Source organism: Malaclemys terrapin, chromosome 1, assembly GCF_027887155.1.
Source record: "Malaclemys terrapin pileata isolate rMalTer1 chromosome 1, rMalTer1.hap1, whole genome shotgun sequence".
NCBI classification, from domain to species: Eukaryota; Metazoa; Chordata; order Testudines; family Emydidae; genus Malaclemys; species Malaclemys terrapin.
Window position 1 is genome coordinate 136,268,680 of NC_071505.1, and position 15,357 is coordinate 136,284,036.

At 49.3% G+C, this 15,357-nt stretch overlaps 1 protein-coding gene across 1 annotated transcript in view; it reads right to left on the reverse strand.

Annotated features, from left to right (window-relative positions):
* Positions 1-563: 563 nt before the first annotated feature.
* The window catches only part of LOC128831897 (alpha-2-macroglobulin-like), a 31,379-nt gene continuing 16,585 nt past the window's right edge, over positions 564-15,357 (reverse strand). Inside the window, 9 exon segments of the mRNA XM_054018808.1 lie at positions 564-729; positions 2,024-2,065; positions 2,999-3,101; positions 3,530-3,598; positions 6,809-6,899; positions 12,807-12,934; positions 13,237-13,277; positions 13,280-13,442; positions 14,441-14,664. Of these exon segments, the coding sequence (XP_053874783.1) occupies positions 704-729; positions 2,024-2,065; positions 2,999-3,101; positions 3,530-3,598; positions 6,809-6,899; positions 12,807-12,934; positions 13,237-13,277; positions 13,280-13,442; positions 14,441-14,664 (887 nt within the window). The 3' untranslated portion in view covers positions 564-703.

A 15,357-nucleotide genomic window follows, 5' to 3' on the forward strand; every position in this document is an offset into this window, starting at 1 on the left:
CTGTGGAGTAGTTTCCCGAAGGGAAGGGGGTTGGAAGTCCCATTAGCTGAGGCACTTACAACTAATATTATATAAATCCCTGGAACATGCCATTCAATTCTAGGACAAACCACTTGTCAAAATGCTACGCGTTGTGGCCAGTTGGCACTTCATGGGAGCAGCAGGGTGGTGTTACTTACAGGCTGGTGTTCCAAATCCCCAGGCCTCGACCACTCCATCCAAAGGAGACCCCATTACATGTTAGCCGTATCAGGCCCTGGCACACAGCTGAGTATTTCTGTTTCCATCCTGTAGTGGGCAGAGACTCTCTACAGTCCCACAGTTCATGTTTACAAGTAAGGAACATCCCACACTAGTCGCTAACTGGAAAAGGTGAGGGCTATTGGACACAATGGTGCTTAGCAGATCTTTTCCCCCAGACCCTTTCCCCTGGCTGGCTGCACAGGGCAGAGCCCTAGCTGGATGGGACACACCTTGGCCTGAGAAGTCTTGGGTGAAGCTGTGATCTGGGGCTGAACAGGAGGGATAAGGGGGCTGGGAACAGAGAGGCCAGGAGCCATTGGTCAGGTTGGTGAATTCATTTATTAGTAATATTTGTTTCCCTCTTGCTGCTGTTTTCTTTCTGTCGCTCCATCCATCCACCTCAGCCTGCACAGGGGCTAAGCAGGTGGGACGCGGGAGGCTCGGAACACGACTCCATCCCTCACACGTTGCTCTGCTCGGCTCCCACTGTGAGGGGGAAAGGAGTGGGAACAGGAGGGGTTTAGAGAAGAGAATTGCCACGTCTCCCCTAGACCTTGATACAGAGCCAGCAACACACATCCAGGGCTGAGCATAGCTGTTACAGCACAGCACAGCACAGCACAGCACTGCCAGGCCCCTGGACAGGAGGTTCTATGGCCCTGACCTCTCCCCACCAGGGGCAGGGCCATGCTTCATCTGCCTCCACACAGGGTGTTTCAGAGCTCTGGGGAGGTGCAGCACAGGATCCAGAGCTGGCTGTGTCAGCCTAGGGTCCGGCTGGAACCATCCCTGCTGTGTCTGACACTGCAGAGCAGCCATGTGGCAGGGAGACAGCCCAGCTGGGATGGACGTGGGGCCACAAGATACTCGGTGCCATAGACATGCTGAGGGTCAGCTCAGACATTGACTTCGGGAGCGAGGTGCGGATCCGAGGAGCACGTTCTCTCCCCGCCCCTTTGTTCCTCTGGGACCCAGCGCAGACTGGAGTGAATCCATTTACACAAGAGCCAGCAGTGCCCAGGGGAGGGAAGGGAGCTCCCTGCACTGGGACTGAGCAGCTGCCTGTGGATCAGCACCAGGGGGAATGGAGCCCAGAGAAGCCCCTGGATGCTGAGATCCTTCCCTGGGCCTCTCAGACCTGCAGAACAAGGGCTGGGAAAAGGAGGCTTCTGCTGAGTCCTGCTGCTGGGAGACCCTCCCCTCCTCTGTCTGTCTGGCTCTCCTGTGCTTTGGTTCTTTCATTCACTCTCTGATCCTCCCTGTCACGGATATTTTGGCTCCTCTGATCCTACCCAGAAGCAGGAAGTTCAGACCCAGCTGCTGGGGAGAGGGGGGTGCAAGGAGTCTGAGCTTAGAGGACAGGCTGAGCGGCCTCAGGGTCTTATTTGATCTGAGCCCGGACAGCCCATCTCTGAAAACGTCACACAGACAAGTGACCCAGGGAGATGGCAGGGACTTGCTGGCTCTGATTGGGCTGGAGCCTTTGCCCCGCCCCTGGAAGTGCCTCTCATAAACCACTGCAATGACACAGTTTCAATACGGCTCACGAGGCAGAGGCTGCAGCAGGGAGATGTGTGAAGTGAGGGATGAAAGGAGCATCTGTCCCCCGGAATAAGCAAAGACGCCATCAGTGCAGGCAACAAACCCCTGTGCAGGGGGAAAAAGCCACAGCTCCGACTGCACCGGGGATGCATGCCTGGAGCTGAGCTCTCGCAGTGGGGAGTAGATCCGGGGGTGCTGTGAGCAGGACGAGGGGAGGAAATGGCTCTTCATACGCTACCTTTGCTGCAGGGGGCGCTGTACTCAGCGATGGCAAATTCATCTGGAAGACACAAGGGAAGGGAGATGTGATCAGGGCTGTGTGAGACCCAAGCAGGACTCCTCGCACTTCCAGCAGGCCCTGCGGCAGAGAGCTGGCACCGCACCAGAGATCTCAGGCAGGAGGGGAGGGAGCCCTGTCTCCAGGGGCACTGGGGGAACCTCAGCTGGGCTCCATGGAAGGAAGGCAAAGGTTACCCCAAGGCTACAGCGCAACAGGCATCTCCAGCGGGTCTGTGCCAGTTGCCCTATGGCCATTTGCACCTCGTCTGACACATGACCGCCGGGGTTGCCGTTGGGCTCTGGTTTTGTCACCCGATGTCCTAGCTGGGGAGGTGGAGGAGCGAATGTGCCTCCCCCAGGTCACACCCAGAGCTGGGATCTCAGGGCAGTATCTGAACCCAGGAACCTCCCCTCCTTTTGGCGCTAACCCACCTGGGTTGGCACCTTCCCTCTACAGTGCGGGAGAGGTCTGGGGCTCATGGTGCGAGCATGAGGCCAGTGGAATATGATCCCTCGCCCATAATCCCGGTGTGCCCCACACTCTCATCTGGGAGAGGGGTGACGCTGCTGAGATGGGCCTGTTGTGTCCAGAGATGAAAGGGGGACGCTGTCTGTGTGGGGTGAACCGGTGTCAGGGATGGTGGCGGCAGGGCCATTCGGGTTGGAAGCAGGAGGAGAAGGGAATGGGGTTTGCCCTTGAAACTGCGTGGGCAGTCGCTGAACAGACAGTGCTCGCGTGAGGTTCCCAGCTCAGCCCCAGGCCTGTCCCCACCCTCAGGAGGCAGCACGGGAATGGGGAGGTGGATTATCGAGAGAACGAGGGCAAACACAATCCCGAGCCCAGCGGGTCCCCTGTGGCTCTGACTGTGGCCTCTTCCTTCCCTGTGACAGGCCCATGGGGGCTAATGTCCCCCCAGCACTGCCCCACACGCACCCGTTTCGTAGTAATCGTAGACTTTCACTAGTGCCGGCTTCAGGCTCTGCACGGGGAAGTCCTGCTCCACCGCGAAGGAGAAGCTCTGAGTCACGTTGCTCACCTGGGGTGTGTGTGGGGGAAACAGACGAGACTCAGGAGGCAACTCTGAGCCACTTCTCCCTTTCCTTCCCCATCTCCCCACCCCTCATTCTGCAGGTCCAGCATCTGCCCCCCTTGGCTGCAGGACCTGGCAGGGATTCAGGCCCTGAGGGAGAAGCCCTGCCGCCTCGATCCCTATTCCCCATGTACAAGCTGCTCTTCCTGGTACCCATAGGCTGGAGGGAGAACAGGAAGGCCCCAGCTCTATATGTTGGCGGGGGGGACAGGAAGAGCTGCACAGAAATGCTGGGGAGCAGCAGCAGCTGTGCAGCAATACATGGGTTTGTTTTCCCCGGCCAACACCTGAGAGATTCCCGCTCAGTGCCTCTATCAAAGGTATGTCAGGGGGTGACTCTCCCTGGCCCATCCCGGTGCCCTGTGAGCGCTCACCTGCTCCATGTAGAGCAGCACATGGTTGGTGCTCAGTTCTGTGCGGTGGATGTGGTGATGTCCTTCCAGCTGCCAGCGGTAAAGAGAGAGAAGCAGGATGTAACTGAGCCCCCTTCGAACCACCCCAGAGCCCTAAGGAATGGGATGCTGAAGGAATCTCAGAACTGTTAGCAATTATCTTTGAGATCTCTTGGAGGACGGGTGATTTCCTAGGAGATTGGAGGCAGGCAAACAGAGTATCTATCTTTAAAAATGGGAACAAAGAGGACCCAGGAATTCATAGACCAGTCAGCCTAACATTCATACCCAGAAAGATAGCAGAAGAAATTATTAAACAGTCAACTTGTAACAGGATTACAAGATAAAGCCAGCATGGATTTGTCAAGAACAAATCATGCCAAACCAACCTCAGTTTCTTCTCTGAGAGGGTTATGGGACCAGTGGATAGTGGGGGCGGGGAGGGAGAGGAAAGCTGTAGTCATCATATATCTTGATTTTAATAAGGCTTCTGACACAGTCCCACATGACATTCTCATAAGAAAATCAGGGAAATGTGGTCTAAATGAAATTATTATAAGATGGATGCACAAGTGGTTGAAAGACTGTACTAAAAGGGCAGTCATCCACGGTTTGCTGTTAAACTGGTAGGGTGTATCTAGTGGGGTCCTGCAGTGGTCAGTCCTGGGTCTGGTACTATTCAACATGATCATTAATCACTTGGATAATAGAGTGGAGAGCATGCTTCTAAAATCTGTGGATGACACCAGCTGGGCGGGGCTGTAAGCATTTTGGACAGGATTAGAATTTAAAACGACCTTGCCAAATTAGAGAATTGGTCCGAAACCAACAAGATGAAATTCAATAAAGACAAATACAAAATACTACACTGGGGAAGGAAAAATTAAATGCACAACTCTAAAATGAGGCATAACTGGCTAGGGGGTAGTACTGCTGAAAAGGATCTGTGGGTTATAGAGGATCACAAATTTAATATAAGTCAGCAATGTGATGCAGTTGTGAAAAAGGCTAATATCATTCTGGGGTATATTAACAGGACTGTCATATGTAAGACATGGTATGTAATTATACCACTCTACTTGGCATTGGTGAGGCCTCAGCTGGAGTACTGTGTCCACTTCTGGGCACCACACTTTAGCAAAGATGTGGATAAATTGGAGAGAGTCCAGAGAACAGCAACAAAAATGATTAAAAATGTAGACGATCTGACCTATGTGGAAAGGTTAAAAACTCTGGGCATGTTTAGTCTTGAGAGAAGAAGGCTGAGGGGGAACCTGACCTGATAACATATTTGAATATCCTTAAGGTTTGTTATAAAGAGGATGGTGATCAATTGTTCTCCACATCCACTGAAGGCAAGACAAGAAGTAATGGGCTTAATTTGCAGCAAGGGAGAGTTAGAAATTTTTTCCTAAATCTAACCTAACTGTAATGGTAATTAAGCACTGGCACAGGCTTCTAAGGGAGGCTGTGATTTCCCATCCCTGGACATTTTTAAGGACAGGTTAGACAGACACCTATCAGGGATAAGCTAGGTTTACGTGGTCCTGCTTCCTCGCAGGCGGCTGAACTTGATGACCTCTTGTGGTCCCTCCCATTCCTACAGTAGAGTCCTGTGTGGGACTATTTTTTAATCCCGCTCCAGCTGTTATGGTAACGGGTCCTGCGGGATCCCAATCCCATTGCAGAGCTCTACAATAGTCCGACACAGGGACTATAGCTATAGCTCTGTGATTCTTGGCTGGTGCCATAGACACTGACTCTGTGGGTGCTCTGGGGCTGGAGAACCCATGGAAAAAAATAGTGGGTGCTCAGCACCCAATGGTGGCCCACTGATCAGCTCCTCCCCTTCCCCCCTCCCAGCGCCTCCCACCCACCGGTGGTCAGCTGTTCAGTGGTGTGCAGGAGGCTCTGGGGGGGGGGGGAGGGAGAGAAGCAGGGGCAGGAAGAGGCAGAACGAGGGCAGGATGGGCTCGGGGGAGGGGGTGGAACGGGGTGGGAAGAGGCAGGGCGGGGACAGTCCTTGGGGGAAGGTGGCAAGTGTAGGCAGGGCCTGGGGCACAGCAGGGGTCAAGCACTCTCGGGGAAACCAGAAAGTCGGTGCCTCTGGCTGCTGCTTTAAAGGAAGAGGCAAAATCTGTACTGTGGCCCCATGGGCAGTGCATAATGCAGGCTGGGAGAGGCTAAGCATCCCCAAACCTCCGCTAATGCGCCCAGCCGTGGCCCCAGGGCTGGGCTGCAGCAGGGCTCTGAGTTCCTCCAGAGCTGGGGATTAGGGCTGCTTCGCCAGGCCAGCTGGAGTTCCTCTGATTGTGGTGGGGGGCTCAGGGCTCCTCTGGCCCCAGTGGGTGAGAGTATGGGGGTGGGGCCTCAGGCAGAAGGAGCAGGGCACGGGTGGGGCCTTGGGTGGAAGGGGCAGAGCGGGGGCTAGCCTCTTCGAACGGGGGTTTCGTGCCCTGCCTATGTATGGCCCCACCCAGCTGGTGGACTGAGATGTGAAGTATCATGGTTTGAGACCTGAGGGGCACAATCAAGTGCAGCCTCAGCTCATTGTCTGACCCATCTCCTGAGGGGAGGGCTGTGGCTGTGGGCAGGGCTGGGCTCTGGGCACTGCCTCCCCTGTGCTGCTCACAGGCTTCATTAGTCTGATGGCATCACACCTCAGGACCCCTCAAGGGACACCTCCCAGCGTCTGAGTCTCCCTGAGGAGATGCAGGGCCCAGGGCGGGCTCAGGAGTGTGTGTGTGGGGGGGTGGGAGGGGTGGTGTTAGAGCTGGGGGGAGAACAGAGGGATGCAGGGAGGTGGGGGCTCATCATTCTCTCTCCCAAGCACCCCGCGAGCCCAGCCTGATTTCCCCTCACAGGAGCACTGCCCCCTCCAGGGGAGACTGTGAGGTGCCTCCAGCTGGACCTGCTCCCCCTGTGTGTAACAGTTTATCAGGGAGTCACTGAGTGGGAGCTCAGGGGGATGGGATGGGGAAAGAGTGGGGAATCAGGGGAGGGTCAGAAAGAAGATATGAGGTCAGAGAGACGGGAGACAAGGGGGGGTCTGACGCTGGACAAGGGACTAGGGAGGTGCCAGGTTGCACTGGTAAAATGAGGGGTTGGGGTTTGGAGCTGACCAGGGCCAGAGTGGGGTTGGAGTCATGGGGCCCTAGATGCCCACTGGGTGAGGTTGGGGTTGTGGGGAACTGGACTCCATTGGGTTGTGGGGCAGATACCCCTGGGGGGCTGCGACCCATACACAGAACGGGCCATTACCATCCTCACTGATGACTTCATAGGTACGAATCCTGACAGCATCTTAACGTCAACGATGACCATGTTGGAGACGGGGCGTTTCCCTGTGTAGCTGGGAGACCAAGTGGGAAACGAAACAAGGTTTAATACATCTCAGCACAGAGCTGATGCACCTCCCACCCTGCCTGGCTCCTGCTAGTCCAGTCCTGGTCCCTGGCTCCCTGCTCTGCCACTACCTGTCATTCCTGCCCCGCAGCCCAGCCCCGCTGCTATCCCAGTCCTGGGCTCCCCACACAGCTCTGCCAGTGCCCCTCAGTCCTGCCCTTGGAGCAGCGGAAGTTTGATGAAAGTCCCTGAAGCAAGACAGCATCCTTTCCAATAAGGGGTTCAGTTAAATTACTCCCATCGTTGGTGGCAGGAGGAGGAGGGAACAATTTAAATCAGGATTTAAATCACTTTTTTTTAAATTATTGATTTAAAATAGAGTTGAGGGTTTGTAAAACCAATGTAAGTATTGGTGCTACGGCTACTTTAGATTTGCAGTTTGTGATGAACTAAGTTATAAAGACTCGTGTTTCTAAATGCCACTACGGCTGGGGGATCCTATTTGAATTTGACTGAACTTCTAGACAGAAAAACAAAATACTGGAAGTGAAGGCGCTGTTTCTGCAAACTGTTTAGCAGGTACTGTAGGGGATATATAGAACAGGTCTGGTATGAATGATTAATAACTAGTGATTCCTTCCAGCCCTCAAAAATGAGAAAAGCTATCCACCTCTGTTTATCCCAAAATAGGATGCACTTAGGAATAAAATGGTTCACATTAGGTGAGACCCTTTGTCTATGGACCCACAGTTCAGCCAAGTTGCTCTCCCCAAGAAGAGAAACTAAAATGGCTAACGAGAGTATTGTTAATCAGCTAGAAAAGAATCTCTCATTCTTTGCATATGGACAAAACCTCTTTCTCTCTCCTAATCTAGCTAAAAAGAACTCCAAGTTATCAAGAAAGGGTCATTCCCTGCTTTCCTATGCAAAGTGGCCCAAGAGATGGGTGGGGAAGCTGTAAGTTAAACAAACCAGAAGTGGGGCTGTAAGACTGAAGGTCAAATTGGGTGAATTGCCCATTTCCCCAAGAAATCCAAACGATTATCTTTCCACCCCAAATTAGAAGCTGAATATTGTTCTTGCTAGTAAATATTAACCTTTTATGATTTTTGTATGTTAAACTCTCGTAATAGTTTTATATACTAACCAAAAGCCTTTTCCTTTTGTGTATCTATATAGTTATTGCCATATACATATTGAAACTAACCCAAGGGTGAAGGGAAGATGATGGAATGAATGCAATCGTTTACTCTGGTTTTTACCCCAACTTCACTAATATAGCTCAGACAGCAAGGGAAGGGAACCCCTCAAAACTACTGAAAGGTATCTACAGAAGTATGTTATCATAAACAAGACTGGGTAATTAATAAGGGATGCTTATGATCCAATTATGTTCTGTGATTGATAAGAGGTATTTGTTATTACAGATGGGTTCTATAATGGATGGAATAATGACCTATTGAAACACGTTTTTAACTCATTAAGAACTTTCAGTTGTTACAGCTGTTAGTAATAATGACTGGATTAGAGATTCCTTTTCACTCATCAGTCAGGTAAATGGAGGCCCATAAAGGAAATTCCATCAGCAACTAGGAAAACAGAACACATGGTAAAAATAATCATGGGAAAGTACTTTTTCCTCCAAAAAGAAGTTTCTTTATCTCACACTGTATAAATGGAAAGAGGGTTGGAAAGTTAGTTTGGGAATGAACACTCTCAGCATTCCACCAGGTACAGAAGAAGGAAATATATGTGAAAGAAAACAGTTGACTATAGTAAAAATCTTAAATGAAACAAACTGTACCATAGAATCCCTGTGGATATAAATTCCATGTTTGAATAATAAGAGTACAGCAGTAGGAATATGCTACTGACCACCTGACTTGAATAGTGACGGTGAGTCACAAGAGTGAAATGCCTGCAATTTTTTAAAAACACCATAATAGAGGCTCAAATTATATGTATATCCCAAATAAAAAAAAGTAAGGGGACCAAAAAAGTGCCACTGTGGCTAAATAACAGAGTCAAAGAGGTTGTTAGAGAATAAAAGGACATCTTTTAAAAACTGGGAGTCAAATCCAACAGAGGAAAATAGAAAAGAACATAAACTATGGCAAATCAAGTGTAAAAGTAAAATTAGGCAGGCCAAAAAAGAATTTGAAGAGCAACTAGCAAAAGGCTTAAAAACTAACAGCAATTTTTTTTTAAGTACATCAGAAGCAGGAAGCCTGACAAACATCAGTGGGGTCACTGGACAATCAAGGTAAAGGAGCACTCAAGGAAGAAAAGGATGTTGTGGAGAAGCTAAATGAATTCTTTGCATTGGTTTTAACTGCAGAGGATGTGAGGGAGATTCTTATACTTGAGCCATTCTTGTTGGGTGCCAAATCTGAGGAACTGTCCCAGTCTGAGCTGTTAATGGAGGAGGTTTTGGAATAAATAGATAGATTAAGCAGTAAATAGTCATCAGGACCAGATGGTATTCACTCAAGAGTTCGGAAGGAACTCAAATAGGAAATTGCAGAACTACTAACTGTGGTACGTAACCTATTGCTTAAATCAGCCTCTGTACCAGATGACTAGTGGATAGCTAAAGTAATTTGCCAATTTTTTAAAAAGGCTCCATTGGTGATCCTGGCAAATACAGGCCAGTAAGATTAATTTCAGTATCGGGTAAATTGGTTAAACTATAGTAAAGAACAGACTTATCAGAAATAGATGAACACAATTTGTTGGGGAAGAATCAACATGGCTTTTCTAAAGGGAAATCATGCCTCACCAATCCATTAGAATTCTTTGAGGAGGGTCAACAAGCATGTGGACAAGGGTGATTCCGATCTTGGGAGACAGGCCAGTGCTCGCTTACAGACAGCCTCCCAACCTGAAGCAAATACTCACCAGCAACCAGACACCACACAACAAAAACACTAACCCAGGAACCTATCCTTGCCACAAAGCCCGTTGCCAACTCTGTCCACATATCTATTCAGGGAACACTATCATAGGACCTAATCACATCAGCCACAGCATCAGGGGCTTGTTCACCTGCACATCTACCAATGTGATATATGCCATCATGTGCCAGCAATGCCCCTCTGCCATTTACATTGGCTAAACCACAGTCTCTACGCAAAAGAACAAATGGACACAAATCAGACATCAAGAATTATAACATTCAAAAATGAGTCAGAGAACACTTCAGTCTCCCTGGTCACTCTATTACAGACCTAAAAGTCGCAATTATTCAACAAAAAAACTTCAAAAACAGACTCCAACGAGAAACTGCAGAACTGGAATTAATTTGCAAAACGGACACCATTAAATGAGGCTTGAATAAAGACTGGGAGTGGATGAGTCATTACACAAACTAAACTATTTCCCCATGCTCATTTCCCCTCGCTGGGCTCGGGTAAACAGTGAGGTGGCAAGCTTTTCAGATAATACAAAATTATTCAGGATAGTTAAGTCCAAAGCTGACTGCGAAGAGTTACAAAGGGATCTCACAAAACTGGGTGACTGGGCAAAAAAATGGCAGATGGAAATTCAATGTTGATAAATGCAAAGTAATGCACATTGGAAGACGTAATTCCAACATACATATAAAATGGGGGAGTCTAAATTAGCAGTTACCACTCAAGAAAAAGATCTTGGAGCCCTGACAAAAAATCTGCTCAGTGTGTAGCAGCCTTCAGAAAAGCCAACAGAGTGTTAGGGACCAGAATGTCAGGGGTGTTAGGGATGGGATAGATATTAAGACAGGAAATATAACGCCACTGTATAAATCCATTTTATGCCACATCTTAAATACCGCATGCAGTTCTGGTTGCCCAATCTCAAAAAAGATATATTAGAAAAAATACAGAGAAAGCCCACACAAATGATTAAGGGTATGGAACAGCTTCCATATGAGAAAAGATTAGAAAGACTGGAAGTGTTCAGCTTAGAAAAGAGACGACTAATGGGGGAGATATGACTGAGGTCTATAAAATCATGAATGGTGTGGAGAAAGTGAATAAGGAAGTGTTATTTAGCCCTTCACATAACAAAAGAACCAGGAGTTACCCAATGAATTTAATGGGCAGCAAACTTAAAACAAACAAAAGGAAGTACTTCTTCAAACAGTGCACAGTCAACCTGTGAAACTCGTTGCCAGGTGATGTTGTGAAGATCAAAAATATAACAGGGTTCAAAAAAGAATTAGATAAATTCATGGCGGATAGGTCCATCAGTGGGTATGAGCCAAGATGGTCAAGGACGCAACCTCATGCTCTTTGGTGTTCCTAAATCTTACTCCCAGAAATTGGGCCTGGCCGAAAGGGAATGGATCACTCAATAATTGCCCTGTTCTGTTCATTCCCTCTGAAGCATCTGGTACCAGCCAATGTTGGAAAACAGGATATAGGGCTAGATGGACCTTCTTTCTGTATTCTGTACAGAGCTGTATTAATCTTTGGTTAAATAATCTCATTTGAGCTTGTTATTTGACAATCTTGAATCATTATTAAATTCAACTTGCAACATTCTATATGTGGAAAATATCTCTTGTTCTAATACATAATGTGAAATGCTTATGTACAATAAAAGAATGTGTGGAGTGTGTCCTCCAAATTTAGAAGATTATAAGGGATTTTGTTGGTTTTCATTGTAAATAATTGCTGTGGTCTAACAGTAATAGGAATTGTCTGGCACAAGGAAGAAGAAATGTTAAAAGATATAAACCAGGGTATAACCTGGGAAAGTGACAGAAATTGCTTAAAAGCAGGGATCCTAATTGATAGTAGGGGCTAAAAGTGAAATACAGTCCTTGAAATGAATCAAATATAAACAGCCTCCAATAAGAAAAGAATTGAAGAAATTTGTTATACACAAATGCCATGTACTGGATACTAATGGAAGCTGCAAGCAAATGGAAAGAATATGAATAAGAGGATGCTCCTTACCCTCTTAGGAGCCCTGAAACTAGGATATATAAACTGTATTTTTGCTAAAAAATTCTCCCTTAGTAGCATAAAATCTCTGTCACTTCAGATCCAAACTGGTTCAGTGTTAGCACTAGGAAGTTATTTCAATACACTAGCTAAGTCATTGTGAGCTTTTTGATACACACTTTCAAAAATAGGAGCTTAAAGTTAGGTCTGGTCTGCACTACAGACCTATACCTATGTCACTCTAGGGTGTGAAAATTCCCAACCCAAGTGATGTAGTTATATGGATCTAACCCCCCATGTAGACAAAGCTAGGTTGTTGAGAGAGCTTCGCCTGTCAACATAGCTAGTGCCTCTCAGGGAGATGGAATAACTACGCCGATGGGAGAGCTCTCTGCTGTCGGTGTAGAGCGTCTTCATTCAAGTTCTACAGCAGTTTTTTAAGTGTAGACTTGTCCTTAGGCTCCGAAGCCCATATTCTGGCATCTAAGGGTGGGTATTGTAAAAGCACTGTAATGGTTTAGGAGCACAAGTCTGATTGAACTTGGCCTGTAAATCCTGGTGAAGGAGAATGGCCGGGTCAAAGCATTCAGCTGCTGTGACTGGGGGCAGTTCGCTCTGTGGGAGGGGGGTGGTGGTTGCAGATAGAGGACAGGCTACTGGCCGGGCAGTTTTATGTCTGAGTTTGTGTTGCTCTCACATTAAGGGTGTTACTAAGATGCTGACTTGTCTTTTTCAGTCTCAGAGAAACAAGCCCAGAACAATCACTCTAACAATTTAGCGGGAGAAAGTAAAGAGCTGGCAACACAGAAATACAAAATCTGATTGACATTGAAAAGAGCAATTGCAATTAAGAAAATATCATGATTTAATTTTTGGAAAAATATTGATTTGTATCAACTTTTCTGGGGGCTCCCCTCACCTCTGGAATGACTCGTCCCCAGCCCTAGGGCTGCTCCGGAAGGTCCGGCCCTGCGAGGGGGAGTTACCTGATGTTTATGGCGATGTTAAAGGTCCTTTGAGCCCTGGCGCTGTCACATGTCTTGGGGACTGTGTGCACCTCCAGCGCGAATGGCGCCTCGCCCGGCTTGGGGAGCACATTGTACCTCAGGCTGGTCTGAAAGAGAATACATGGTTCTCTGTGTGTCTCCATCTGTCCATCTCCTCTATCTCCTTCCTTCTGCTCAGTTTCATTCTTTCCTTTATCTCTTCTCTCTCTCTCCCACTTCCCCAATTCTCTCTGTCAACTCTCTCTCCTCCTCACACCTCTTTCCTATTTTCTCCTCCTCTCCCCCATCTCTTCCTCTCTTTTCCTTTCCTCCCTCCCCAATCCACCCCATCTTGCCATCTCCAATGGGAATGAGATGGGCTCCCCTCAGCAGCAGCCTCTCCCTCTCCACTTGCCCCAGGGCCCCTCACCTGCACGTAGACACATCCTTCTCCTGTCACCCCCATGCTACCTCTGGCAGTGCCACACGCTGGAGCAGCAGACGGTTCTTGTGATCCACCTGGAACTGGGCCTGGAAGTTCCCTGTGGATTGCAGGGTCACTGTGGATGCTCCTCCGCTCTTGGCATAGGTGGAGACTCCATATCGGGACAGTGCCTGGAGTGCCACCACTGTGTCCTGCCAGACAAGAGATGGGCCCAGGTGCCCAAGGGGATGAATGAGCCATTTCTATGGGCCTGGAGCCCCCACTCCACCGGCTCCTCCTACACTGCAGTGCCCTGATTTTCCCATTTCCACTCCTCACTCCCACAAGCTATTCACTCTATCCCCTTGGGCCCAGATCCTCAAAGGTATTTAAGCACCTTTCTCCCACTGAAAGCAGCCAAGTGTCTAAGTACCTTAGGGAACCTAGGCCTTGGGATCTCTGACACTCCACCATAGGCATCTGAGGGAAGATGCCACCACCCTTGCCCCGAAGGGACAGTTCAGGACCAGGTGAAATAGGAGCTGCCTGTAGCTCAGAGAGGACCCTGGTGAGGCAGCCAGGAGGCTCAGTAATGGAGTATGAGAAAGTCTTTCAGCCCTTTGGGTATCAAGCCAACCAGGGAAATGGTGGAACATGGGGCCAATGATTGGTCCTGTCTAGAGAGGTCACTCCCTGAGGTCCCAGCCTCCAAGCACCAGCATGGCCTGTACCTGCTCAAACGGGGAGGTGGCACCTCCTGTTTGGTTGTCACTCAGGGTGATGCTCCCCTCCTCCCTTTCGGGTATGTCCGGCAGTGACTGGCTGCTGCTGCTTCTCTGGGAAGGCCTCTGCTCCTGAGCTGAATTGGCCTGGCTGGATGGGGTCAGTGCTGGGGGTAGCTGGGGATGGGACTGCACTACCTTGTGAGTGCTCAGGGTGACTCTTCTGTCCTCCATACACAGGAGCATCACTCGTCCAGTCTCCTGCCTCATTAGCCCCCCTGGGCCTGTGGGTATCTGATGTAGCCATGCTCCATGCTGTGACTATCCTATGATCTAAACTAAACTATACAGCCAGGAGACTGCCACCCCTTCCCTCTCCCCAGGTCAGCCTTCCCCTCCCCCTGGATTACTTGTCTGTCTCTTGCCCTCTCCTGTCTGCCTCCCACTCCTGCCCTGCGTGTCTGAGGCTGGGGATGGGAACAGCTCACCTGGGTGGAGGAGAAGCCCCCATTGGGATTCTGCTGCTTGCTGATCCACTTTGCAATTTGAGCTGCTAATGACAGGTCATCTTGGGATGGCGCCGGCTGAGTGGTGAGGTAAGTGAGGAGCACGTAGGACGTCATCTCCACCTCGGCAGAAGGAGCACGGGGGTGACAGAAGGGGAGATCGGCTTTCGGCTCCTTCCCAGGCCTCTGCCAGTGAATGGAGCCATCTGCAGTGGGAGAAGGAAATACAGATGCTTAGTACATGCCATTTCTAAGGGGGTTATTGACCTTCTGCTGCTGTGGGTGGGAGAACAGAGCCCCCTGTGCTCGTTTGGCATATTGACATGAGACGTGAAAGGATTAAATAGTCCCTCACTTGCTGGTCTAGTGGATTTATACAAACCTTGTGGTACGAACACTCAGTGACTAATCAGGCTGCAACCTCTGTGCCTACATCCCCTTTATCTTATGAAGGCACATCCTAGGAATGGACAGTAGCAGCCTTTATTGGGCTCTAAAAAAGTGTGAGGTCGCTAAGTGGCCCCAGGCGCTCAAGGCCAAAGGGTTACAGCAGTGACGGTCACACCCCACTCCAGCAGGGTGAAGAACCCATAAGTCCTTTTCTTACCAGCACAGTCCCAGTTCTTCCTGGGATTTCCTGGGACACCAGGACCTTATTTTGGGCCCCCCGGAATGATCTGTTTTTTCGTTTTATCAGTCCAAACATCAGTCTTCTCCTCTTCGTTTGTCTCTTGCTGCAGGGATCAGATGTCACTCTGTGCTGACCAGGGGCCATTGCTCCTATGGAACGAGTGTTCAGAGCGAGGAGCAGTGCTTGGAGTGAGGAATGGAGCGGAGCCAGCGAAGACACCGGCAGAGCTGTGCTATTGCTCAGTGGGAATGGTACCATTTGGTCAGGG